The sequence below is a fragment of the Lonchura striata genome, chromosome 24, assembly GCF_046129695.1.
Source record: "Lonchura striata isolate bLonStr1 chromosome 24, bLonStr1.mat, whole genome shotgun sequence".
In the NCBI taxonomy this organism is placed as follows: domain Eukaryota; kingdom Metazoa; phylum Chordata; class Aves; order Passeriformes; family Estrildidae; genus Lonchura; species Lonchura striata.
The window spans coordinates 694950-721440 of record NC_134626.1 but is presented as its reverse complement, the minus strand read 5'-3'; the positions used below and the strand labels follow the sequence as shown (position 1 = coordinate 721440).

The window sequence follows — 26491 nt, the reverse complement described above, 5'->3', positions numbered from 1 at the left end:
CATTTTTGCCTCCCCTGCTGGGGGTGGGGGAGAGAAGGGTGTGCGAGATAAAATGTGATTAATCTAAAATTGGCATCCCGAGCGAAAAATAAACCCCCACGTGGGCGGAACTCCTTGCTCAGGGCTCCAAAATATGAACAGCCCAGCCCAGCCAGATGCCAGAATTCCAAAAATCCCTGGAAAAGCACAAAATTCTGGGAGGCTGCCGAGGCTCCTGGGGGGGAAATTCCTCCCGGGGGTTCAGGAGGGTTTTGGGGGGCAGGGGACGCAGGGAGGGTCCCTGCTGCTGCTGGGGTGGGTTTGGCTGGTTTTGTGCCTGGGCTGGGTTTGACGCGGTTCTGGGCGCCCTTGTGAGACAGAGTGAGAATTTAATAAGATAAACATTTATTTAAATTTAAGGAAAAGGTGCTCCTTTGAGCTTGATGAATGTGCTGTTTAGTTTAGCCCAGCTAAAGAAAAGAATACAAATTTCCACACTAAAAATAAGAGATAAGAAAAGCTCCTTAGACCTTGAAATGGATGGGGCAGAGTAACCCAAGAGTTCTTTCTGTACTTTCTGACAAAAGCTAAGTGCAAGTAGAACTAGCTCTAAGAATAAGGTAAAATCAGCAGAATAAATATGCATTAACCTATTATAAAATTCTATGCATATAGAAATTAGTAAAAATAATAAAAAAATAACCAAAAGTTCTCAAAAATGCACATGTCCATTAAAGGGCAGTAAGTCCCCACATGCGTCCACAGCGCTATAAATAAACGTGCCCATCCCTAAAAATCTTTATTAAAATTGTAGAGTTTAATTTTTCATCCGCATTTCGTTTGGCAGGTTTAGGACAGGCTTTGGGCTGGGTTTAACGGGGCTCTGGGTGCCCTTGGCCGCAGGGCTGCATATTCGAATATTGATGAGCAGGGCTGAATAGTCAAATATTGTTGGGCAGGATTGAATATTGATGAGGCAGGGCTGAAAATTTGAATATTGATGAGGCAGGGCTGAAAATTTGAATATTGATGAGCAGGGCTGGGCTCCAGCGCCAGCCCAGCTGCTCTCCATGGCAACGGGCACCTCGCTCAGCCCGAGTTAATTAATACCCACCCAGAATTAATTAATGCCCAGCCCTGCCCTTCTTGCTGATCCTTTTGGGCACAAGGGTTTTTTCCCTACCTTTCTACCCTTTTCCCCACCTTTCCACCTTTTTTCCCCTTGCCTTTTCCCCCACCCTTTCTTCCCAACTTCCCTCTTCTTTTCTCCACCTTTATTCCCCTTGCTTTTTTCCTGCTTTTTTCCTGCTTTTTTCCTGCTTTTTTCCTGCTTTTTTCCTGCTTTTTTCCTGCTTTTTTCCTGCTTTTTCCCTGCCTTTTTTCCCCTGCACCCTTTTCACCCCGGCCTTTCCCTCTCCTTTTATTCCCACCCCTTCTCCCTCCTTTTTTCCTCCCTTTTTGCTTCCCCTCTAAGGCAGCTCCATTCGCACTCCCAGCCCCTTCCCTCGGGCTGAATCCCGAAATTCCCATTCCCCCGGAATTTTTACACCTCATCTACATTTTAAAAAACCCAAAGACAGGGAAGGAACAGTTCAGGCTTCATCCCAGCTCCTCAGAAAAATGGTGAATCCCTTTAGATCCCGGGCAGGAGAGGAGGGGAATCCTTTTCCTTTTGATTTCCTGGGATTTATGGGATTTATCTCGTGCTGGGGTGAGAGCAGAGAATCCTTTTCCTTTTGATTTCCCGGGATTTTTGGGATTTATCCCGTGCTCAGGCAGGAGAGGAGGAGAATCCTTTTCCTTTTGATTTCCCGGGATTGATGGGATTTATCTCCTGAGTCTCCAGGCAGCCAGAGGCAAACCCTGGAGCTGAAGTGTAGATGAGGGGTTTGATCTCAGGGTTCCTCTTCTCCCTTTGTTGTAGGTCAGGCTCTGGTTGTGAGGGTTCTGACTTGTGGGGGGCACTGGGAGGGGGCACTGGGGGCACTGGGAGGGGGCACTGGGGGCACTGGGGACACCTCAGGGACTGGATGGAGCTGTCCCGGGGAGGGGGAATTGGATTTTAGGGGAAGCTTTGGGGCTGCGTGTGCCCACGCCCACGGGATGTCCCCATGTCCCCAGGGTGCTGGGGAATGCCATGTGTGTCCCTGTGCCCCCTGTGTGTCCCCGTGTCCCCATGCCCACGGCTGTCCCCATGTCCCCAGGGTGCCGGGGCATGCTCTGCGGTTTCGGGGCCGTGTGTCCCCGTGTCCCCTGTGTGTCCCCGTGTCCCCATGCCCACGGCTGTCCCCGTGTCCCCAGGGTGCCGGGGCATGCTCTGCAGCTTTGGGGCTCTGTGTCCCCATGTCCACGCTGTCCCCGTGTCCCCAGGGTGCCGGGGCATGCTCTGTGGTTTCGGGGCCGTGTGTCCCCATGTCCCCTGTGTGTCCCCATGTCCCCATGTCCCCTGTGTGTCCCCGTGTCCCCAGGGTGCCGGGGCATGCTCTGCGGTTTCGGGGCCGTGTGTCCCCGTGTCCCCTGTGTGTCCCCATGTCCCCATGTCCCCTGTGTGTCCCCGTGTCCCCAGGGTGCCGGGGCATGCTCTGCGGTTTCGGGGCCGTGTGCGAGCGCAGCCCCGCGGAGCCGGGCCAGGCCTCGTGCGTGTGCCGCAAGGGTCCCTGTGCCCCGGTGGTGGCCCCGGTCTGCGGCTCCGACCACTCCACCTACAGCAACGAGTGCGAGCTGGACAGGGCCCAGTGCAACCAGCAGAGGAGGATCAAGGTGGTCAGCAAGGGGCCCTGCGGTGAGTGGGGGACGTGGCGAGTCCCCGCGGCGGGCAGGGACACCTCGGGGCGGGCACGGGGCTGGGGGCACCGCGGGGACCAGCAGCGCTGCCTTGGGGGCCAGCAGAGGGGATGAGGAGGGGAAATGGTGGGGAAATGGTGGGGAAATGATGGGGAAATGGTGGGGAAATGGTGGGGAAATTTTGGGGAAATGATGGAAACTTATCCTTTGCTGCTGGGTTGGGCATTTGGAGGGATGGATTTGGGGGATACTGGGATATATTTGGGTTATTCCCAGTACAGGAACAGGAACACGTCCTGTGCCAGGCTCTCACCTGTGCCGTGTCCCCTCAGATTGGGCATTTGGAGGGATGGATTTGGGGGATTGTTTGGGGTTATTCCCAGTACAGGAACAGGAACACCTCCCGTGCCAGGCTCTCACCTGTGCCATGTCCCCTCAGACTGGGGCATTTGGAGGGATGGATTTGGGGGATACTGGGATATATTTGGGTTATTCCCAATACAGGAACAGGAACACGTCCTGTGCCAGGCTCTCACCTGTGCCATGTCCCCTCAGATTGGGCATTTGGAGGGATGGATTTGGGGGATACTGGGATATATTTGGGTTATTCCCAGTACAGGAACGGGAACACCTCCCGTGCCAGGCTCTCACCTGTGCCGTGTCCCCTCAGATTGGGCATTTGGAGGGATGGATTTGGGGATTGTTTGGGGTTATTCCCAGTACAGGAACGGGAACACGTCCCGTGCCAGGCTCTCACCCGTGCCCTGTCCCTCCCGTGCCCAGGCTCCAAGGACCCCTGTGCAGAGGTGTCGTGCAGCTTTGGCAGCAGCTGCGTGCCCTCCCCTGACGGGCAGGCGGCCAAGTGCGTGTGTCCCTCGTCGTGCAGCGGCGCCGAGAGCCCCGTGTGCGGCAGCGACGGCCGCGACTACCGCAGCCAGTGCCACCTGCAGAAGCACGCCTGCGACACGCAGCAGGACCTGGCCAAGCAGTTCGACGGCCCCTGCGGTGAGGGGGCGTCACCGGGGCAGGAGGGGCGCAGGGGAGGGACTGGGGGCGCAGGGGAGGGTCTGGGGGAACAGGGGAGGGACTGGGGTGCATGAGAGGGACTGGGGGCACAGGGGAGGGACTGGGGGCGCAGGGGAGGGTCTGGGGTGCAGGGGAGGGTTTGGGGGCACAGGGGAAGGAGCAGAGACTGGGAAATTCTGATTTGGGCAGGGAGTGACTTCCAGGGCACAAGGGAAGGTTTGGAGGCAAGGGAAGGTTCGCGGGACAAGGGAAGGTTTGGAGGCAAGGGAAGGTTTGGGGGGCAAGGGAAGGTTCGGGGGACAAGGGAAGGTTCGGGGGACAAGGGAAAGTTTGGGGGCAAGGGAAGGTTTTGGGGCACAAGGGAAGGTTCGGGGGACAAGGGAAGGTTCGGGGGACAAGGGAAGGTTCGGGGGACAAGGGAAGGTTCGGGGGACAAGGGAAGGTTTGGAGGCAAGGGAAGGTTTGGGGGACAAGGGAAGGTTTGCGGGGACAAGGGAAGGTTTGGGGGACAAGGGAAGGTTTGGGGGCAAGGGAAGGTTTTGGACAAGGGAAGGTTTTGGACAAGGGAAGGTTTGGGGCACAAGGGAAGGTTCGGGGGACAAGGGAAGGTTCGGGGGACAAGGGAAGGTTCGCGGGACAAGGGAAAGTTTGGGGGCAAGGGAAGGTTTTGGGGCAAGGGAAGGTTCGGGGGACAAGGGAAGGTTTTGGACAAGGGAAGGTTCGGGGGCTCCTGGGGCCAGGCAGGGAGGAAGCAGAGTGTGGCACGCCCCGATGTGGGCAGGGGTGACGGTTCCGGAGGGCAGGGGTGACTCGTGCCACCCCTGTGCCCAGACCCGTGCCAGGGCGTGCCGAGCGAGCCGGGCCGCGTGTGCCGGGTGGACCCCCGGACGCGGCGCGCGGAGCTGCTGCCCCGGCCCGAGGATTGTCCCCCGGGCAGCGGCCCCGTCTGCGGCGACGACGGCGTCACCTACGAGAGCGAGTGCGCCATGGGCCGCGCCGGCGCCATCCGCGGCATCGACATCCAGAAGGTGCGCTCGGGGCAGTGCCAGCAGCAGGGTGAGTGCCGGGCCCCTCCACCAGCTCCTCCTCCTCCACCATCTCCATCATCTCCTCCATCTCCTCCACCATCTCCATCATCTCCTCCATCTCCTCCATCATCTCCTCCATCTCCTCCGTCATCTCCTCCTCCTCCACCATCTCCATCATCTCCTCCATCTCCTCCTGCTCCTCTTCCACCATCTCCTCCTCCTCCATCATCTCCTCCTCCTCCTCCACCATCTCCTCCATCATCTTCTCCATCTCCTCCACCATCTCCTCCTCCTCCATCATCTCCTCCTCCTCCATCTCCATCATCTACTCCTCCTCCTCCTCAGTACCTAAAGGGGCTGCCCAGAACAGAGCAGTAGTTTTAAAAATAGCATTATATCAATGTGTTCTTTTTAATATATTCTTTAATATATCAATATATGAATGTGCAATATATGTAATATATAATAGATAATATATATTATATATTATAATATACATTATATAATATACATTATATAATATACATTATATACTATATACTATATACTATATAATATAGTTTATTTCTAATATTATATATTATCTTTTATATATATTATATGTTATATATAGTATTTTATATATTATATTTTTATATATTACATTATATATAATTATTATTGAAGAATATTGTTATTTTTATGATTATTGAATGTATGAGTATTGACTTATTCTTATTCTTATTCTTATTATTCTTATTATTCTTCTTCTTATTATTATTATTATTATCATTATCATTATCATTATCATTATTATCATGATAATGATCATTATTATCATTACTATTACTATTGAATGCGTTATCTAACGTGCCCGCCGTCCCCCGCAGACCGCTGCAGGGAGGAGTGCAGGTTCAACGCGGTGTGCCTGAACCGGCGCGGGGCCGCGCGCTGCTCCTGCGAGCGCATTTCCTGCGACGGCGCCTTCCGGCCCCTGTGCGGCGGCGACGGCCGCACCTACGGCAGCGACTGCCAGCGGCGCCGCGCCGAGTGCCTGCGGCAGGCCGGCATCGCCGTGCGCCACCGCGGGCCCTGCGGTGAGCACCGCGCACTGTGGGCGGCCCCAGGGCTGCTGGCCGGGGGGTGGCGGTCCCCAGGTTCTCCTGGGGGGTGGTCCCAAAGTTGTCCTGCAGGGATGTTGTCATGTAGGGATGGTGGTCCCCAGGTTCTCCTGTAGGGATGGTGGTCCCCAAGTTGTCCTGTGGGAGTGGTGGTGTTTCCCAGGTTCTCCTGTAGGGATGGTGGTCCCCAAGTTGTCCTGCATGGATGGTGGTCCCTCCTGTCCTGCAGGAGTGGAAGTCCCCAAGTTGTCCCACAGGGATGTTGTCTTGTAGTGATGGTGGTCCCCAAGTTGTCCCATGGGGATGCTGTCCTACAGGGATTTTGGTCCCCTTATCCCACAGGGATTCTGGTCCCCTCATCCCACAGGGATTTTGGTCTCCTCACCCCACAGGGATTTTGGTCCCCTCACCCCACAGGGATTTTGGTCTCCTCATCCCACAGGGATTCTGGTCCCCTGTCCTGTGGGAACGCTGATCCCGCACCCCCCTTGGCCCTTGCCAGGCGCTCCGGGCAGGGTGGCACGCTGCCAGGCCACGAGTGGATGCCCACGGAGGCAGGCGGGGCTGAGCCCGGCGTGCAGCAGCCCGGAGCCTCCCGGCCCCGTGTTCTGTCCCTCCAGCAGCCCTGCTGTGCTCCCGTGTCGCTGTCCTGCCCTGTCTGTGTCTGCTGTGTGACACGGGGACACCCGTCCGTGCTGGAGCCAAGTGTCTGTCACTCTCCTCCCCACCACGCTCCCTCCCATCCACGCCATCCATTGCTCTGCCAGGGTAGTGCCAGTCTCCACACCCCTGCCCGCTCTCCTTTCCATGCCTGCCTGCTTCTCTCCGCCGGGATCTCTTCCCTCTGTGCCCTGTCTGCAGCTCTCACTGTGTCTTTGTCTCGTCTCTAGGAGAAGCTCCCCAGTGGACCTTTCTCAGGAGGATGGGCTGGGATGGGGCTTTGGATCCTTGGGATGCTGGCAGTGCCCAGCTGTAAGGTGCTGGAGGGGTTAAAGCAGCCCCTGCGCTGATCTGGGTTACAAATTGTTCATTTTGGCTCACTTTGGGTTTTCCCACCTCTGGAGCTGCGTCCTGCTCTTTTGAGCTGAGGTTTGATCAGGTATCAGCTGGGCTGAGCCTCCTGAAATGCTTGGCAATCAGAATCCCACCTTGGGGATGTGTTTTGTTGGCTTTGTGCTCCTGCTGGAGGCTTTCGAGGCTGCCAGACCCGGCTGCTGGAAAAGAATCTGTCAGGCTCCCAAAATCCCACTCAGAATAATCACAGCTGTTATTTTTAAGCGCCCGTTTCTCCGTGCTCCTGGTGGGGGGATGGCTGGGAGTCAGTTCCCCAGGTTTTCCCTGTGGGAAGGGCTGTGATCCCACGGTGGGGGGGATTTTTTGCAGCCCTGGCTCTCTTCAAACCCTCCCCTGTGCCTCCCTGAGAGGCTGAAAATCCCCAAATTTCTGGGATGAGCAGGGAATTCACGCTGCTCTGAGCGTCAGCCACGCCTCATTCCCACCGTGTTCCGCTGGGCACAGCGGGATGTGTCCTGGTGCACCTGCCATTCCTGTCTCCACCTCCCTCGCCCCGATTCCATCCCCTCCCGGCACACTTCTGCTTCCAGGAGCTGCGTCCTGGTGGGACAGGAAAACCGGGGGTGAAGCAGAACCGGCTTTGCCAAAGCTGGGGTGGCGGAGTGCCTGCGGCAGCTCCAGGCAGCCCGCAGCCCATCCCCAGGAGCTGTGAGCAGATTGCCTTAGCCCCGGCAGCTCCGGCACGGACAAGGAGAAGCTGGAGCTGGGAGCTGCTCCGTGCCTGGGAGCGCTGGGAGCGCAGAGCTGGAAGGGCTTGGCAGCGTCCGAACCCTCACAAGCAGCTGCCTGGCAAACCCCGAGCTCTCCTGCCTTTTCCAGCAGCCAGCCGGGGAGCCAAAGCCAAACAAAACCATCCGAGCCATTAAGGGAGAAGAAGGTGATTGAAAGAACATTTGAAAAACACCTCACACAGGAATTTCGATTTTGTAGCTAGCTGTTAACAGCTCGCTTGTTTGTTCTCAGCTCAGGTCTTCATTCAAAAACAAGTTTTGCAACTTCAATTGGTAAAATAATAATTCTTCATAAGCATTCGCCATCAAATTTCTTCTTTTGAATCCTTCTGGGTGCTGCAGCTGAGAAAGAAGGGATGGGATGAGGCTGACGTGGCCAGGAGGGAAGGAAGGAAGGTGTCTGTAGTTGCATGTGTCTTCTCTTCTCTCTGCTGTCCTCTCTCTTTCTCTCTCTCTTTCCTGTTTCGTCTGTGTCTTGTGTTTTACAGTGTTGCCTGTGTGGAGGAAGGAATTCTGTCCTGGCACCACCCTCCTGCTCCCTGCCCGGACTCTGCTGGGAGCTCGCCTCTGCCCCTCCTCGGTGGCCAGGGCTCTCCTGGCTGCTCTCACTGCTCCCACCTCTCTAGTTTGGCCTGGGAGCCCCCGGGACGGCGAGCTTGCCCTGGGGTTTGTCCCACCCCCGGCCCCAAACCCTGCTGGAGTGGAAATTGCCCTTGCCCGATGCTCGCTGTGCCCCCCGGGCAAAGGAGAGTGGGCGCAGAGGTGGGTGCTGGGAGCCCCCCGCTCCTCAGCCGGCCCCCGGGCTGCTGCAGCGCTCTGGGCTGATCTCCCCTCTCCTCCTGCTCCCAGCTCGCCCCTCTGGCTTCCCCAGCTCCTGCCCGGGGCTGCCCCAGCTGTGCCACCCCAGCTGTGCCACCCCAGCTGTGCCCCAGCTGTACTGCCCCTGTGCCCCAGCTGTACTGCCGCTGTGCCGCCCCAGCTGTGCCGCCCCAGCTGTGCCGCCCCAGCTGTGCCACCCCAGCTGTGCCACCCCAGCTGTGCCCCAGCTGTACTGCCCCTGTGCCCCAGCTGTGCCGCCCCAGCTGTGCCGCCCCAGCTGTGCCGCCCCAGCTGTGCCCCAGCTGTGCTGCCCCAGCTGTGCCCCAGCTGTACTGCCCCTGTGCCCCAGCTGTGCCGCCCCAGCTGTGCTGCCCCAGCTGTGCCCCAGCTGTGCTGCCCCAGCTGTGCCCCAGCTGTACTGCCCCTGTGCCCCAGCTGTGCCGCCCCAGCTGTGCCCCAGCTGTGCCCCAGCTGTGCTGTGTGTCCTGTTCGTCCCCTGTGCCAGCCCAGGCCCCGGAGCCCCTCAGGGCTCCCAGCTCCTCTCCCAGGCTCTTCCCTGGGAGCGTTTCCCTGCGGAGCCGTGCTGGGGGTCCCAGGCATGGATTGGTGGGCTCAGTGCCTCTTCCCCAGCCCTGACCCAGCTCACATCACGCCCTGGAATCACCCAGGTGCACAAAGAGAGTTTGGCTCTCCCCGTGCCTCAGTTTCCCTCCCTGCAGGACCCAGAGCAGGTCTGGGTTAAAGCCCAGCTCAGCAGGTCCTCATTGCCCCCAGCCACAGCCAAATGGGTGCCAACCCCCCCTGGATGTCTGGAGGTGCCCAGGGCTGCGTGTGGGATATTCCAGGCTGGGATTTGGGAATTGCAGGTGCTGCATCTCCAGTGGAGATGGACAGGGAGTGTCAGGGCCGGGTTCTCCTCCAGGCTGGCCTCTCTCTGTGCTCCCACAGGGCAGGAGGCCGAGCCTGGATCTCAAACCAGGGATTGTCTTTGCTTCATGCCCAGGAAAAGTGTCCAGAGGGAATTTCCCCCTGGAATCGGTGCCTCCGTGCTGGGGGATGTGGCTAGGGGACAAAAACGGGAAACAAACATGGGGACAGCACCCCAGGGAGCAACTCCTGGTCCTTGGGAAGAGCTCAGAGCTGCAGGGAAGCTGGGGACAGAGCTGGAACTGTGTCCTCGTGCCCGAGCTGGGGACAGAGCTGGAGCTGTGTCCTTGTGCCCGAGCTGGTTTGGCACAGAGCTGTGTCCTCGTGCCCGAGCTGGGGACAGAGCTGGAGCTGTGTCCTTGTGCCCGAGCTGGTTTGGCACAGAGCTGGAGCTGTGTCCTTGTGCCCGAGCTGGTTTGGCACAGAGCTGTGTCCTTGTGCCCGAGCTGGGGACAGAGCTGGAGCTGTGTCCTCGTGCCCGAGCTGGTTTGGCACAGAGCTGTGTCCTTGTGCCCGAGCTGGTTTGGCACAGAGCTGGAGCTGTGTCCTCGTGCCCGAGCTGGCACAGAGCTGTGTCCTTGTGCCCGAGCTGGGGACAGAGCTGGAGCTGTGTCCCTGTGCCCGAGCTGGCACAGAGCTGTGTCCCCATGCCCGAGCTGTCCCCTCTCCCTGTCCTTTGCAGACCCCTGGCTCTAGGCTGGGCCTGGGCAGGCAGATCCTGACCCAGCCGTCCCAGGCTGCCTGGCACAGGGGTGCCACAGCGGTGCCAGCGCCGTGCTGTGGGCAGGGACGGTGCCAGGGCCACACTGTGCTGCGGGCAGGGACGGTGCCCAGGGCGCTCCCCAGGGACCTTGCCCAGCTCCCTGCCCTGCTGCCAGGGCTGTGCTGTTCTGCTGTCGCTCCGTCTCCTCCGGGCTGCCTGTCTGTCCCCACCTGTGTCCTTGTCCTGTGTCCGTGTCACTGTCCAGCCCTGCTGTCCTTCCCTTGTCCCACGGGGTCACTGGGCAGTGCTGGCTCTGTCCCACGGGGTCACTGGGCACTCCTGGCTCTGTCCCACGGGGTCACTGGGCACTCCTGGCTCTGTCCCCCAGCACGGCCGCTCCCTCCTGGGTGCTGGGGGAGTTCTTGGTTGGGAGCTGGGGTGAGCCCCGGGATGTCCCTGCCAGCAGGGAGGGGGACACGGCCTCTGCTCTCTGCACTTTGTCACTGCTGGGCTCGTGGATCCAGAGGGAGTGCTGCTTCCAGCCAGGGAATTCCCAGCCCTGGAGTCCCTTCCCGGGGGCTGGGCTGAGGGGAGGACAGGGATGTCCCCATCCTGCCCCACAGCAGCTCCCTGGGGAGGGGGTGGCATGGGGCCTCAGCAGTGCTGGAACCAAGTGTGACCTCCCCGGCCAGCTCCTCTCCACCTCAGGGAAGGTGCAGGTTGGACATTAGGAAAAAAATTTCACCAAAAGAAAACCAAAGCACTGGAATTGTCTTCCCAGGGAGGTGGTGGAATCACCATCTCTGGATGTGCTTAAAAAAGACTGGAGATGGCTGAAGACTTGGTGCTCTGGTTGAGGTTGTTAGGGCATGGGTTGGGCTTGACGATCTTGGAGGCCTCTTCCAACCTCGTGATTCTGTGATTCCTGGGGATCCCCACGAGGTTTTGGGGAGCAGCGTGACCCCTGGGTGTGGCTACAGGGAAAGGAGCCCTCCCATCCCGTGGGAGCTCGGTGCGAGGCTCTGCTGCCGTTTCTGGCCAGGGGATGAGGTGGCAATCCCAACCCCAATCCCAATAATCCCGCTCCTGTTCCCGTGCCCATCCCTGGCCCGTGCACGGCGGGGCCGGGGCTCGGGGCGCCCGCCACCCGCGCCTCTCCTGTGCCCTCTGCAGACCTGGGCGCGCCCAGCCCCTGCCTGAGCGTGGAGTGCTCCTTCGGCGCCACGTGCGTGGTGAAGAACGGGGCGGCGGCGTGCGAGTGCCAGCAGCAGTGCCAGGGCCGCTACGACCCCGTCTGCGGCACCGACCAGCGCACCTACGGCAGCCCCTGCGAGCTGCACGCCATGGCCTGCCTGCTGCAGAGGGACATCGGCGTCCGGCACAGGGGGCCCTGCGGTGAGACTCGGGGTGGCGTGGGGCTGGGGGTGTTTGGGGTGTCCTCAAAGGGACATCGGCGTCCGGCACAGGGGGCCCTGCGGTGAGATTCGGGATGGGATTGTGCTGGGGGTGTTTGGGGTGTCCTCAAAGGGACACTGGGGTGAAGGACAGGGGGCCCTGCAGTGAGATTCGGGATGGGGTGGGGCTGGGGGTGTCCTCAAAGGGACATCGGGGTGAAGGACAGGGGGCCCTGCGGTGAGATTTGGGATGGGATTGTGCTGGGGGGGCTGGGGGTGTCCTCAAAGGGACATTGGGGTGAAGGACAGGGGGCCCTGCGGTGAGATTCGGGGTGGCGTGGGGCTGGGGGTGTCCTCAAATGGACATCGGGGTGAAGGACAAGGGGCCCTGCGGTGAGATTCAGGATGGGATTGTGGTGGTGGTGGTGGTGATGTTGGTTGTGTCCACAAAAGGGACATCAGGGTGAAGGACAAGGGGTTCTATGGTGAAATTTGGGCTGGTGGTGGTTTTGGGGGTCGCTGTGTCCTCAAAGGGACGTCAGGGTGAAGGACAAGGGGTTCTATGGTGAAATTTGGGCTGGTGGTGGTTTTGGGGGTTGCTGTGTCCTCAAAGGGACGTCAGGATGGAAAACAAGGGGCCCTGATATGAGATTGGGCTGGAGGTTGTTTTTTGTTGTGTTGTTGTTGTTGTTGTTGTTGGCCTTTGTCCTCAAAAAAAAGAACACCAGGGTGAAGGACAAAGGAGCCTGTGGTGAGATTTGGGCAGGGGGATTCCTTTGTTGTTAAAATAAAAACCTCCAGGCCACCATAAACACATCCAGGCCAGGATAAAAACCTGGATAAAAACCTCCAGGCCAGGATGAAAACCAGGATAAAAACTACCAGGCCAGGATGAAAACCACCAGGCTGGGATGAAAACCTCCAGGCCAGGATAAAAACCACCAGACCAGGATAAAAACCACCAGATCAGGATAAAAACCAGAACAAAAACCTCCAGGCCAGGATAAAGGCCAGGATAAAAACCAGGATAAAAACCTCCAGGCCAGCAGCAGGAGCGGAGCAGGGGGTTGGTGCCTCCTCCTCCCCCATGCCAAGGCAGCAGCTGCCGTGAGCAGGAGAAAAGCAGGAAAAGCACCTCGGAGCCAAATTCCTGCTGCAGTGATGGCAGGAGGGAAGGGAGGTGTGGGGAGCAGAGATGGAGCAGAGAATCCCAGGAGCCAGGAGCTGCTGGAGGGGGATTTTGGTACAAAATCAAGGATTTTATGTGCCCCCAGAAGAAAAACCTGATGTGAACCTTGATGTGGAGCTCAGACCCACACAAGAAGGCAGCACGGAATCTGAAAAATTGAGAAGCTAAAATGTGAGGCATCAGTACAGAGTATGGTAAATAGAAAAGAAAAAAACCTGAGGTATCAGTAGAGAATCTGAAAAATAGAAAAGCGAAAACCTGAGGCGTCAGTAGAGAATCTGATAAATAGAAAAACCAAAACCTGAGGTGTCAGTAGAGAATCTAATAAATAGAAAAACTAAAACCTGAGCTATCAGTGCAGAATCTGCAAAACTGGAAAGCTAAAACCTGAGCTATCAGTATAGAATCTGATAAATGGAAAAGCCAAAACCTGAGGCATCAGTAGAGAATCTGATAAATAGAAAAGCCAAAACCTGAGGTATCAGTAGAGAATCTGTAAAATTGAAAAGCCAAAACCTGAGGCATCAGTAGAGAATCTGTAAAATTGAAAAGCTAAAACCTGAGGTGTCAGTACAGAATCTGATAAACAGAAAAGCCAAAACCTGAGGCACCATTTCCCCCCTTCAGGGGCTCCACAAGGCCTCCACCTTGCCCAGCCTCTATTTAAACATTCCCTAATAATCGATATCCAGTAACGGACAGGTGGGGAGGCTGCCAGAGGAGCCGGGGCCGAGGCAGAAGCTGCCCCAAGAACGAGCCCGTGTTTGGGGAGGGCAGAATGAGCGGGCAGAACGAGAGGGCAGAACCAGCCCGTGTTTGGGGAGAGCAGAACGAGAGGGCAGAACGAGAGGGCAGAACCAGCCCGTGTTTGGGGAGGGCAGAACAAGCGGGCAGAGTGAGCTTGTGTTTGAGGAGGGCAGAAGGAGCCTGTGAGGAGTGGGCAGAATGAATGGGCAGAACGAGCGGGCAGAACGAGAGGGCAGAATGAGCCAGGGTTTGGGGAGTGGGCAGAACCAGCCTGTGTTTGAGGAGTGGGCAGCCCCGGGGCGGGCAGCGGTGCTGGACCCGTTGGGCAGCGGTACCAGACCCGTTGGGCAGCGGTGCCAGACCCGTTGGGCAGCGGTGCCGGACCCGTGGGGCAGCGGTGCCAGACCCGTTGGGCAGCGGTGCCGGACCCGTTCTGACCCGGTTCCGGGTTGCTGCGCAGAGCGCTGCGGGACGTGCCGGTTCGGTGCCATCTGCGAGGCGGAGAGCGGGCGCTGCGTGTGCCCCACCGAGTGCGTGCCCTCGGCGCGGCCCGTCTGCGGCAGCGACGGCAACACCTACGGCAGCGAGTGCGAGCTGCACGTGCGGGCCTGCACCCGGCAGCAAAACATCCAGGTGGCAGCGCAGGGCCCCTGCGGTGAGTGTGCCACTGTCCCCTGTGCCACTGTCCCGTGTGCCACTGTCCCCTGTGCCACTGTCCCCCGTGTGCCACTGTCCCCTGTGCCACTGTCCCCTGTGCCACTGTGCCATTGTCCCCCCTGTGCCACTGTCCCCTGTGCCGCTGTCCCCTGTGCCACTGTCCCGTGTGCCACTGTCCCCCGTGTGCCACTGTCCCCTGTGCCACTGTCCCGTGTGTGCCACTGTCCCCCCTGTGCCACTGTCCCCTGTGCCGCTGTCCCCTGTGCCACTGTCCCGTGTGCCACTGTCCCCCGTGTGCCACTGTCCTGTGTGCCACTGTCCCCTGTGCCACTGTCCCCCGTGTGCCACTGTCCCCCGTGTGCCACTGTCCCCCGTGCCACTGTCCCCCGTGCCACTGTCCCCTGTGCCGCTGTCCCCCGTGTGCCACTGTCCCCCGTGTGCCACTGTCCCCCGTGTGCCACTGTCCCCTGTGCCGCTGTCCCCTGTGCCACTGTCCCCCGTGTGCCACTGTCCCCCGTGTGCCACTGTCCCCCGTGTGCCACTGTCCCCTGTGCCGCTGTCCCCTGTGCCGCTGTCCCCTGTGCCACTGTCCCCCGTGTGCCACTGTCCCCCGTGTGCCACTGTCCCGTGTGCCATTGTCTCCCATGTGCCATTGTCTCCCATGTGCCACTGTCCCGTGTGCCACTGTCCCGTGTGCCACTGTCCCATGTGCCGCTGTCCCCCGTGTGCCACTGTCCCCTGTGCCACTGTCCCGTGTGCCGCTGTCCCCCATGTGCCATTGTTTCCTGTGTGCCACTGTCCCGTGTGCCACTGTCCCGTGTGCCACTGTCCCCCGTGTGCCATTGTCCCTCGTGTGCCACTGTGCCATTGTCCCCCGTGTGCCACTGTCCCTCGTGTGCCACTGTGCCACTGTCCCCCATGTGCCGCTGTCCCGTGTGCCATTGTCCCCCATGTGCCATTGTCCCCCGTGTGCCACTGTCCCCCGTGTGCCATTGTCCCCCCTGTGTCATTGTCCCCCGTGTGCCCCGGGCCGTGCCACCCGCTCCCACTCCCACTCCTGCTGCTGCTCCTGGGGTTTGGTGGCTCTGTGTTCCATCACTCGCACACCCTGCCCGAGCAGTTTTCCCTTTTACCCCGGGGAATTGGGTCTCTCCAGCCTCTCCAGCCGCTCGGGTTTGGTTTCCCCCTCGCTGGAAGAGCCCCCTTGTGTTATTTGTCTGAGCCAAGCAGAGAAATTGGATTAATGTCCACGGGGCCAAGGCAGGAATTAGGCTAAAAACGCGTTAACAGGCAGCAGCAGAAGCGAGAGCAGGGCTGTGTCTGATCCTCTCCCTCCCCTCCGTCCCCTGGGCTCCATTCCTCTTTGTTCCTGCTTTCCTCCCCACTCCCCAGCCCGCCTGGGCTCATTCCTCAATGAATCCAAAGCCCTGCTTAGGACAAGAGCTGCAGTGCTGATTGAGCCCCTCCAAACCTGTCCAGCTGGGGCTGAGATTCCCCCAGAGCTGGGGGGAGGACGGGTGAGCTGGAGGTGGCGGCTGCTCCCGGAGGAAACAATGAAATGGGATTTTTCTCCCTCTGGAAGGAGCCGCTGGGAATCCAAAGCGCTCAGGGTGGGCACCCAGGTTGCACGGATTAAATGAGGAATAGCACAGGGATAACAAATTCATTGACAACGCCAACGCCCCCGGCTCTGTGACAGAGCCCGGCGGCGCGGGCGCCCCTCGGCGCGGCTGACATGTCCCCCCGTGTCCCCCGTGTCCCCCCTCTCCCCCCGTGTCCCCCGTGTCCCCCGTGTCCCCCTGTGTCCCCCCGTGTCCCCCATGTCCCCCCGTGTCCCCGTGCCCCAGGCTCGTGCGGCAGCTCGCCGTGCTCCTTCGGCGGGCGCTGCGAGGGCGGGCGGTGCCTGTGCCCGCGCTGCGAGCGCCAGCCCCCAGCCCCGGTCTGCGGCTCCGACGGCCTCACCTACCCCAGCCCCTGCCAGCTGCGCGCGGCCTCCTGCCAGCTGCAGAAGAGCATCCAGGTGGCCAGGACGGGGCCCTGCGAGGACGGTAGGTTGGTCCTGCTTCTGCAGGGCGTGGGCAAAGGGAGCGGGCAGCCAGGGCAGCTTCCCTTGCTGTGCCCTGTGAGACCCCAGAAACCCAACAGAGCAGTGGGTGCTGTGCCAGCCACGCTTCTCTGTGCCCTGTGAGACCCCAAAATCCCCATAGAACAGTGGGTGCTGTGCCAGCCACAATTCTCTGTGCCCTGTGAGACCCCAGAAACCCAACAGACCATCAGGACCTGTGCCAGCCACGCTTCTCTGTGCCCTGTGAGACCCCAAAATCCCCCAGAGCAGCGGGTGCTGTGCCAGCCACGCCTCCCCTGTGCCCTGTGAGACCCCAAAATCCCCATAGAACAGTGGGTGCTGTGCCAGCCACAATTCTCTGTGCCCTGTGAGACCCCAGAAATCCAGCAGACCATCAGGACCTGTGCCAGCCATGCTTCTCTGCTGCCCCTCTGTGCCCTGTGAGACCCCAAAATCCCCAGAGCAGCGGGTCCTGTGCCAGCCACACCTCTCCTGTGCCCTGTGAGACCCCAAAACCCCCAGAGCAGCAGGTCCTGTGCCAGCCACGCTTCCCTCACTGCCCCTCCATGCCCCAAAGCACCCCCAGTCCTGTGCCAGCCCCCTTTAACTCCAACCCCCATTCCTCTATCCCAGTTTTTTCCAGTTCTAGCCAAACTACTTTGGGCACCTCCAGAGATCTGGGCACCCTGTGCCAGGACCCCCCCACCTTCACAGGGAGGAATTTTTTCCCCATATCCCATCTAACTTCCCAGTTTCTTAGTTTGAAGCCATTCTCCCTTGTCTTGTGTCTGCATCCAATATAAATTTTCCCTTTTTTCCCCATATCTCACCTAAATTTCTCGGTTTTCAGTTTGAAGCCAATCCCCCTTGTTCTGTGTCTGCATCCTGTGGTAAATTTTCCCTATTTCCCACCTAAATTCATTGATTTGCAGTCTGAAGCCAGTCCCCCATGTCCCATCTCTGCATCCAGTGTGAATGTTCCCTTTTTTCCCTATTTCCCCCCTAAATTCATTGAATTGCAGTCTGAAGCCCACCCCCCATGTCCCGTCTCTTCATCCAGTGTAAATTTTCCCTCCCCAGTGCCACTCCTGCCCCTGGCAGGGATTTGGGACTGGAGGATTTTTAGGTTCCCTTCCAACCCAGCCCATCCCACGGCTCTGTTGCCTCAGCAGAGCTCCAGGGAAGGTTTTGGGGTCGGTTCTACCTTTTTTGGTGAGCCTAAAAATAAAGAAGCCGCCGAGTTTTCCCCCTCAGGGAGGGAGCTGAGGGTTCTGCTGGCGCAGGGAGGGAGCTGAGCTTGCCTGGCACACGGGGGGAGGATGTCAGAGAGGGAAAAGCAGAGCAGGGTGTTTGATCCCAGCCCTGCTCGGGGGTTTCAGGTTGCTGTCCCTCCTCCTGAATAATTCTGTGTGTGATGCCAGAGCCCAGCCTTTGATCTCCATGAAAAGGGCCAGGTCCCCTTCCCCCAGCCCTTGTCCCCTTCCAGCAGCCTTTGAAATCAGCCATGGCTCTGCTGCTGCTGCTGCAGCTCATCCTGCCCCGCTCCAGGGCGTTCAGTGCTCTCCCAGCCCCAGATCCCAGCTCCAGCCCCAGATCCCAGCCCCAGATCCCAGCCCCAGATCCCAGCCCCAGATCCCAGCCCCAGATCCCAGATCCCAGCCCCAGATCCCAGATCCCAGATCCAGATCCCAGCCCCAGATTCCAGCCCCAGATCCAGATCCCAGCCCCAGATTGGATTGGATTGGGTTGGGTTGGGTTGGATTGAGTTGGGTTGGATTGGGTTGGATTGGATTGGATTGGATTGGGTTGGATTGGATTGGATTGGATTGCATTGGATTGGATTGGATTGGATTGGATTGGATTGGGTTGGATTGGATTGGATTGCATTGGATTGCATTGGATTGGATTGGGTTGGATTGGATTGGATTGCATTGGATTGCATTGGATTGGATTGGGTTGGATTGGGTTGGATTGGATTGGATTGCATTGGATTGCATTGGATTGGATTGGATTGGATTGGATTGGGTTGGATTGGATTGGATTGGGTTGGATTGGGTTGGGTTGGATTGGGTTGGATTGGATTGGATTGGGTTGGGTTGGATTGGATTGGATTGGATTGGGTTGGATTGGCCACCAGGCTCAATCAATCCTCACCAGAACCCAACCCAGCATCACCCCAGGGAAACAATTCTCCACACACATTGCACATGGGAAAACAAGGAGCAGGAATAGGAATTGTTTTCTCCTCTCTGTGCTCCTCCGTGAAAAATCCCGAGAGGGAGCAGGATGTCCGTGTGGCAGGAAGGCGAGACAGGCGATGGTTTCCGCGCCTCCCGGACCTTTCCCGGGCCCAGCCTGGCAGGAATCTTTCCCTCTCCCTGTGGCTGAACGAACATGCCCGGCGCGTTTCCCTGTCCCCAGAGTGCGGCTCGGGGGGCTCGGGCTCGGGGGATGGCGGCGACTGCGAGCAGGAGCGGTGCCGGCGCTTCGGGGGCTGGTGGGACGAGGACGCCGAGGACGAGCCCTGCGTCTGCGACTTCAGCTGCGCGGCCGCGCCCCGCGCCCCGGTGAGCCCGTGCTGCCGTGGTGTCCCCTCCTGAGCTGGCCTGAGCTGTCCTGAGGTGTCCCTGAGCTGTCCTGAGCTCTCCTGAGCTGTCCCTGAGCCCGTGCTGCCGTCGTGTCCCCTCCTGAGCTGGCCTGAGCTGTCCTGAGGTGTCCTGAGCTGTCCTGAGGTGTCCCTGAGGTGTCCTGAGGTGTCCCTGAGCCCGTGCTGCCATCGTGTCACCTCCTGAGCTGTCTTGAGCTGTCCTGAGCTGTCCTGAGGTGTCCCTGAGCTGTCCCTGAGCTGTCCCTGAGCCTGTGCTGCCGTCGTGTCCCCTCCTGAGCTGTCCTGAGGTGTCCCGAGCTCTGTCCTCCTGTGTCCCCTCCTGGGGCAGCAGGGCCTGACCTGTCCCCTCGCTGTCCCCTGACCTGTCCCCTTGCTGTCCCCACTGTCCCCTCGCTGTCCCCTGAGCTGTCCTGGAGCTGTCCCCACTGTCCCCTCGCTGTCCCCTGAGCTGTCCCCCCTGTCCCCTCGCTGTCCCCCCTGTCCCCTCGCTGTCCCCCCTGTCCCCTCGCTGTCCCCTGAGCTGTCCCCTCTGTCCCCCCGTCCCCGGGCAGGTCTGCGGCTCTGACGGTGTCACCTACGCCAGCGAGTGCCAGCTGAAGAAGACGCGGTGTGAGAAACGCCAGGAGCTCTTTGTCACCGGCCAGGGAGCCTGTCGGGGTGAGTCCCCTGGGGGCCACGGCCACCCCCGGTGTGTCCCCGGTGTGTCCCCGGTGTGTCCCCGGTGTGTCCCCGGTGTGTCCCTGGTGTCCTTTCCCTGGGAATAAGCAGGAATTGTTCTCAGGGGCCACACCCCTGTCCCCGTGCCCTGCTGTCCCCATGCCCTGCTGTTCCTGTCCCCGTGTCCTGCTGTCCCTGTCCCCGTGTCCTGCTGTCCCTTTCCCCATGTCCTGCTGTCCCCATGTCCTGCTGTCCCTGTCCCCGTGCCCTGCTGTCCCTGTCCCCGTGTCCTGCTGTCCCTTTCCCCATGTCCTGCTGTCCCCATGTCCTGCTGTCCCTGTCCCCTGCCCTGCTGTCCCTGTCCCCATGTCCTGCTGTCCCTGTCCCCGTGTCCTGCTGTCCCCATGTCCTGCTGTCCTTGTCCCCGTGTCCTGCTGTCCCTGTCCCCGTGCCCTGCTGTCCCTTTCCCCATGTCCTGCTGTCCCCGTGTCCTGCTGTCCCTGTCCCCGTGTCCTGCTGTCCCGTGCCCTGCTGTCCCCGTGTCCTGCTGTCCCTGTCCCCGTGTCCTGCTGTCCCCGTGTCCTGCTGTCCCATGCCCTGCTGTCCCCTGGCCAGGGCCTCACCTCCAGTTCCCAGCATCTCCAGCGGGATTTCTGGGAGCGCTGCGGGACCCCGGGTGCCACGGTGACCTTGGTGTCCCTGTGCCCTCCCCGCAGCCCTGGCCACCACCCCGCCGGCCCTGCCGGCCCTGCACTGCAGCCAGAGCGTCTACGGCTGCTGCCCCGACAACGTCACCGCGGCGCTGGGCGTGGGAGCCGCCGGCTGTCCCAGTGAGTGCCACCCCGGGGACACCGCGGGCTGGGTGGGGTCTGTCCCCGGGAGATGGAGCTGGAGCTCCTCAGCTGTGGGACAGGGCGATGGTCAGGCTGGAAACGCCCTCCCGAGGTGGTCACCACACAATCCTGTCCCCAAATGCCACATGCCCAGGGTTTGAGCTTTCCCAGGGATGGTGATTCCATTGCTGTGGGGTGTTCAGGCTGGAAATGCCCTCCCGAGTTGGTCACCACACAATCCTGTCCCCAAATGAGCTTTCCCAGGGATGGTGATTCTATTGCTTCCCTGGGCAGCCCATTCCAAACCTGACCACTCTTATTGTGACCAAATCTTCCCAAATGTCCAACCTGAAGCTCCCCTGGTGCAGCTTTTCCTCTGCTCCTGTCCCCTGTCCCCGGGAGAAGGGACTGACCCCACCTGCCCCACAGTCTGCCACCGCTGGTGATCCTCCCGTCCTTCCAAAATCCCTGAGGCAGCTCCCAGGCCTCGATTCCTTGGGAATGCAGGAGGCCAGGGGGGTGGAGGGGACACTTTGGGTCTTCTGGCTGTCCCCAGAGGCGCCTCCACATCCTCAGTGCCTTCAACCCCTTGCTGGGCTCAGGGATTTCCACCTGCCTGGGTGACAGGAATATTCCGTGGAGGAAAACCTGTCACCCTCCAGAGCCCCAGTGGCAGCTGGGTGACCCCTGGGCAGGAAGCTGAGCTGGCCAGGGGCTCATTAATATTTATTCACTAATTACTCGAGCCAGCAGGAGCTTTTATAAGGGCTCTCAACAGCTGAGGCTGTGGCTGCTTGATGGGGGAAACATCAGCCGGTGGAGAGACAGCTCCAGGGTGGGATAATGCCTGGCTGCTGGGCAGGGAGAGCTGGATAATAGGGGGGAAAACAGCTGGATAAAACAGCTGGATAATGGGGGGGAAAACAGCTGGTTAAGGGGGGAAAAAAACAGCTGGATAATGGGGGGAAAGCAGCTGGATAATGGGGGAAAAACTAGACGGATAATGGGGGAAACAGTTGAATAATGTCCCCCCGTGTCCCCCTGTGTCCCTCCATGTCTCTTTGTGTCCCTCCGTGTCCCCCTGTTCCCCTTTGCTGGGACAAGGACGCCTGGCTGTCTGTCTTCCCTCCATCAAGCTGCTCGTTAATGAATTAATAATCTCCCTCTAATTGCTTCCTGCCCCTTTGATGTTAATGGAGAGGAGCAGCTGGTGACACACGGGTGACAGTGTGACATGGGTGTCCCCTCGAGTCCCTCTGTGTCCCCTTGTGTGTCTCTGTCCTTTCATGTCCCCCTGTGTCCCTCCGTGTCCCTCCGTGTCCCTTCCCGCTGGGACAAGGACAGCGCCTGGCTGCCAATCTTCGGCTGCTCGTTAATGAATTAATAATCACCCTCTAATTGCTTCCTCCCCGTTTGATGTTAATGGGAGAGGAGCTGTTGGTGACAGCCTGGGGAGCAGCTGGGTGGCACCGGGGTGACAGGGGTGTCCCCCCAGGCTCGTGCCAGTGCAACCCCCATGGGCACGGGCCAGCGCTCTGCAAGCCCTGGGGCTGGTGGAGGGGGCAGCGGGTGGCACTGGGTGTCACCTGGGTGTCACCTGGGTGCCACCCAGTGCCACCAGTGTCCCATGGCTGCCCGCAGGCTCGTGCCAGTGCAACCCCCACGGCTCGTACGGGCTCGGGGCAGGGGTCCTGCAAGCCCTGGGGCTGGTGGAGGGGGCAGCGGGTGGCACTGGGTGGCACCGGGGTGACACGGGTGTCCCCGCAGGCTCGTGCCAGTGCAACCCCCACGGCTCGTACGGGCGCTCGTGCGAGCCGGGCTCGGGGCAGTGCTCCTGCAAGCCCGGCGTGGGCGGCCTGCGCTGCGACCGCTGCGAGCCCGGCTTCTGGAACTTCCGCGGCATCGTCACCGACGGCCGCAGCGGCTGCACGCGTGAGTGGCGCCCGGGGACACGACACGTCCCCCGGGGACAGGGACAGCCAGGGACAGGGACAGGGACACGTCCCCCGGGGACAGGGACAGCCAGGGACAGCGATGGGACACATCCCCTGGGGACAGGGACAGCCAGGGACAGTGATGGGACACATCCCCCAGGGACAGGGACACGGACACGTCCCCCGGGGACAGGGACAGCCAGGGACAGTGATGGGACACATCCCCTGGGGACAGGGACAGCCAGGGATGCGTCCCCTGGGTGACAGGGACAGGGACAACTAGGGACACCCCTGAGGGACAGCAACAAGGACAGCAAGGGGACACCCCTGAGTGAGAGGGACAGTGAGGGGACAAAGGGACACACCCCCTGAGTGACAGCAACAAGGACAGTGAGGAGACACATCTGAGTGACAGGGACAGCAAGGGGACACAGGGACACACCCCATGAGGGACAGGGACAGCAAGGGGACACCCCTGAGGGACAGCAACAAGGACAGTGAGGAGACACCCCTGAGGGACAGGGACAGTGAGGGGACACTACCGAGGGTGGGGCAGGGGTGGGACACTTCCCTGAGTGACAGGGGTGGCACATCACCACCCCCCTTCCCCTTTCCCACCCTATAACGGGGTTTTCCCATTTTCCCACCCCATAACTGTATTTTCCCCCATTTCCCCCCCCCATAACTCTGTTTTCCCCATTTTCCCCATTCCCCATAACTCTGTTCTCCCCATTTTCCCCATTCCCCATAACTCTGTTTTCCCCATTTTCCCCCATAACTCTGTTTTCCCCATTTTCCCCCCCATAACTCTGTTCTCCCCATTTTCCCCATTCCCCATAACTCTGTTTTCCCCATTTTCCCCATTCCCCATAACTCTGTTTCCCCCATTTTCCCCCATAACTCTGTTCTCCCCATTTTCCCCATTCCCCACGACTGCGCCTCCCGCCGCAGCGTGCGGCTGCGACCCCGCGGGCTCGGTGCGGGACGACTGCGAGCAGATGTCGGGGCTGTGCTCGTGCCGCCCGGGCATCTCGGGCATGAAGTGCTCGCGGTGCCCCGCGGGCAGCAGCCCGGGCAGCGCCGGCTGCCAGCCCGGTGAGCGCTGCGCGGTGGGCGGGGGCTGCCTGGGCTGGGGCTGGGGGCTTTGGGGTTTGGGGTTTGTTTTTTGGGGTTTGGGGTTTGTTTGTTTGGGGTTTGGGGCTGGTTTGTTTGGGGTTTGGGGCTGGTTTGTTTGGGGTTTGGGGTTTGTTTGGGGTTTGGGGCTGGTTTGTTTGGGGTTTGGGGCTGGTTTTTTGGGGTTTGGGGCTGGTTTGTTTGGGGTTGGGGGCTTTGGAGTTTGGGGCTGGTTTGTTTGGGGTTTGGGGCTGGTTTTTTGGGGTTTGGGGCTTTGGGGTTTGGGTCTGGTTTGTTTGGGGTTTGGGGCTGGTTTTTTGGGGTTTGGGGCTGGTTTGTTTGGGGTTTGGGGTTTGTTTGGGGTTTGGGTCTGGTTTGTCTGGGGTTTGGGGCTGTTTTTTTGGGGTTTGGGGTTTGTTTGGGGTTTGGGGCTGGTTTGTTTCGGGTTTGGGGCTGGTTTTTTGGGGTTTGGGGCTTTGGGGTTTGGGGCTGGTTTGTTTGGGGTTTGGGGTTTGTTTGGGGTTTGGGGCTGGTTTGTCTGGGGTTGGGGGCTGGTTTGTCTGGGGTTGGGGGCTGGTTTTTTGGGGGTTTGGGTCCTGGTTTTTGAGGGTTTGGGTCCTGTTTATTTGGGGCTTTGGGGCTTTGGGGCTTGGGGCTTGTTTGTTTGGGGTTTGGGTTGTGTTTATTTGGGGTTTCAGGTTCTACTTGTTTGTGGTTTGGGGGCTTGTTTTTATTTGTGGTTTGGGCTTGTTTATTTAGGTTTTGGGTCCTGCTTATTTGGGGTTTTGGGTCCAACATATTTGGGGTTTTGGGTCCTGCTTGTTTTGGGTCTGGGGCTTGTTTATTTGGGGTTTTGGGTCTTGTTTACTGGGGGTTTGATTTCTGAATAACTGGGTTTTGGGTCTTACCTAACGGATTTTGGCTCCCATGTATTTGGGATTTTGGCTCCTCTGTATTTGGCATTTTGCCTCCTGTCTCTGGGATTTTGGCTCCTGTCTGTTTGGGATTTTCTCCCTGACTGGGATTTCCCTAACTGGGATTTCCCTGACTGGGATTTTGATTTCCCTGTCTAACTGGGATTTCCCTGACTGGGATTTGGATTTCCCTGTCTAACTGGGATTTCCCTGGCTGGGATTGCCCTGGCTGGGATTTCTGACTGGCATTTCCCTGCCTCCCCCTCTCCCCCAGACCCCTCGGCCCCCCGCTCCTGCCAGGAGCTGAGCTGCGATTTCGGCGCCTCGTGCGTGGAGCTGAACGGCCGCGCCCACTGCGAGTGCCCGTCCCCGCTGTGCCCCGAGGGCAATGCCACCAAGGTTTGGGGACCCCCGGGGGGACAGGGACCGGGGAGGGGGGACAAGGACTGGGGAATGGTGACAGAGCCCAGGGAGGGGGGACAGAGCACAGGGAGGGGGGACAGAGCCCGGGGAGGGGGGACACGCGGGTCACAGATGGCCCCTGGGTGCCTCAGTGCCCCAGAGGAGCCCCCCAGAAACGCTGCCAGCGTTGGGAGTGTGGCACCAGTGTCACCCAGGGAGGCCCCGAGGCACAGCTCTGCTGTCCCTGTGTCCCCAGGTGTGTGGCTCTGACGGTGTCACCTACGGGGACCAGTGCCAGCTGCGGACCATCGCCTGCAGGCAGGGCCAGCACATCACGGTCAAGCACGTGGGGCAGTGCCAGGGTGAGTGCCACCCCTGGGAAGGACACTCAGTGTCCCCTGGGAGTGCCAGGGTGAGGGCCACCCCTGGGAAGGACACTCAGTGTCCCCAGGGCAGTGCCACGGTGAGTGCCACCCCTGGCAGTGCCACTGAGTGTCCCCATGGCAGTGCCAGCCCCGTATCCCGAGGCTGGCCCTGCCACCCCTGGGACATCCCCTGTCCCCTCTCCCTGGTCCCTGTCCCTCTCCCTGGGCTCTGTCCCCCTTCCTGGGCTCTGTCCCCTCTCGCTGGTCCCTGTCCCCTCTCCCTGGTCCCTGTCCCCCCTCCCTGGTCCCTGTTCCCCCTCCCTGGTTCCTGTCCCCTCTCCCTGGTCCCTGTCCCCTCTCCCTGGTCCCTGTCCCCCTCCCTGGTCCCTGTCCCCTCTCCCTGGTCCCTGTCCCCTCTCCCTGTCCCCTCTCCCTGGTCCCTGTCCCCCTCCCTGGTCCCTGTCCCCCTCCCTGGTCCCTGTCCCCCCTCCCTGGTCCCTGTCCCTCTCCCCTGTCTTTGTCACCCTCCCGGTGCCACCCTCCTCACCTGTGCCCTGTGCTGCTCCCCAGAGCCCGTCAGCCCCTCGAGCCCCCCGGTGCCCCCCACGCCGCTGCCCACGCTGGCCCCGGACCGGCTGCTGCTGCCCGCGCCCCCTCGGGCCACCCCGCGGGCCCCGGTGGCCACCGGCTCGCCGCCGGCCGAGCCCCCGGAGCGCGGCCACCCCTCCACGCGGCGCGCGACCACGACGGCCCGGCCGGCCACCGCGCCCTGGGTCACCCACGGGGCGCACAGAGCCACCGCCCGCCCGCCGGCCACCGCGGCCACCGCGGCCACTGCCCACCTGCCGGCCACTGCGGCCACCGGCCGGCCCGGCTCCGGCCAGCCCGGCTCCGGCGAGTCTGGCAGCGCCGAGGGCAGCGGGGACCTGGACATGGGCACCAGCGGTGACCAGGAGGCCAGCGGGGCGGGATCAGCCGGTGAGTGCCACCCCGGGCTCTGCGTGCCACCTGAGTGTCCCCTGGGCACCGCGTGTCCCCTGGGCACAGAGTGTCCCCAGGGCACAGAGTGTCCCCTGGGCACAGACTGTCCCCTGGGCAGTGCCACTGAGTGTCCCCAGGGCACCGAGTGTCCCCTGGGCAGTGCCACCTGAGTGTCCCCTGGGCACCGCGTGTCCCCTGGTGGTTTCAGCCCCCCCACCCTGAGTGTCACCACAAGCAGAGTGGGTGGCATGCAGCGGTGCCACCGCTGGCTGTCCCCGGCTGTCCCCAGTGACACAGCAGTGTCACTGCTGGCTGTCCCCTGGAGTGGGTGACACACAGCAGTGTCACTGCTGGCTGTCCCCAGCTGTCCCCTGGAGCAGTGTCACCACTGGCTGTTCCCTGGAGTGGGTGACACACAGAGGTGTCACCGCTGGCTGTTCCCTGGAGTGGGTGACACACAG

General features: G+C 60.3%; 1 protein-coding gene across 1 annotated transcript in view; it reads left to right on the top strand.

The window, feature by feature from the left end:
* Positions 1-26491, top strand: part of AGRN (agrin) — a gene marked incomplete at its 5' end in the record, with an annotated part of 71946 nt that overhangs the window by 24156 nt on the left and 21299 nt on the right. Inside the window, 15 exons of the mRNA XM_077788093.1 lie at positions 2546-2761; positions 3547-3768; positions 4621-4845; positions 5687-5893; positions 11345-11566; positions 13962-14156; positions 16006-16206; positions 18645-18790; positions 19383-19488; positions 20205-20318; positions 22089-22253; positions 23207-23350; positions 24557-24681; positions 24941-25046; positions 25620-26027. Coding sequence (XP_077644219.1) covers positions 2546-2761; positions 3547-3768; positions 4621-4845; positions 5687-5893; positions 11345-11566; positions 13962-14156; positions 16006-16206; positions 18645-18790; positions 19383-19488; positions 20205-20318; positions 22089-22253; positions 23207-23350; positions 24557-24681; positions 24941-25046; positions 25620-26027 — 2802 coding nt within the window. The remainder of the gene's footprint in view (positions 1-2545; positions 2762-3546; positions 3769-4620; positions 4846-5686; positions 5894-11344; positions 11567-13961; positions 14157-16005; positions 16207-18644; positions 18791-19382; positions 19489-20204; positions 20319-22088; positions 22254-23206; positions 23351-24556; positions 24682-24940; positions 25047-25619; positions 26028-26491) is intronic.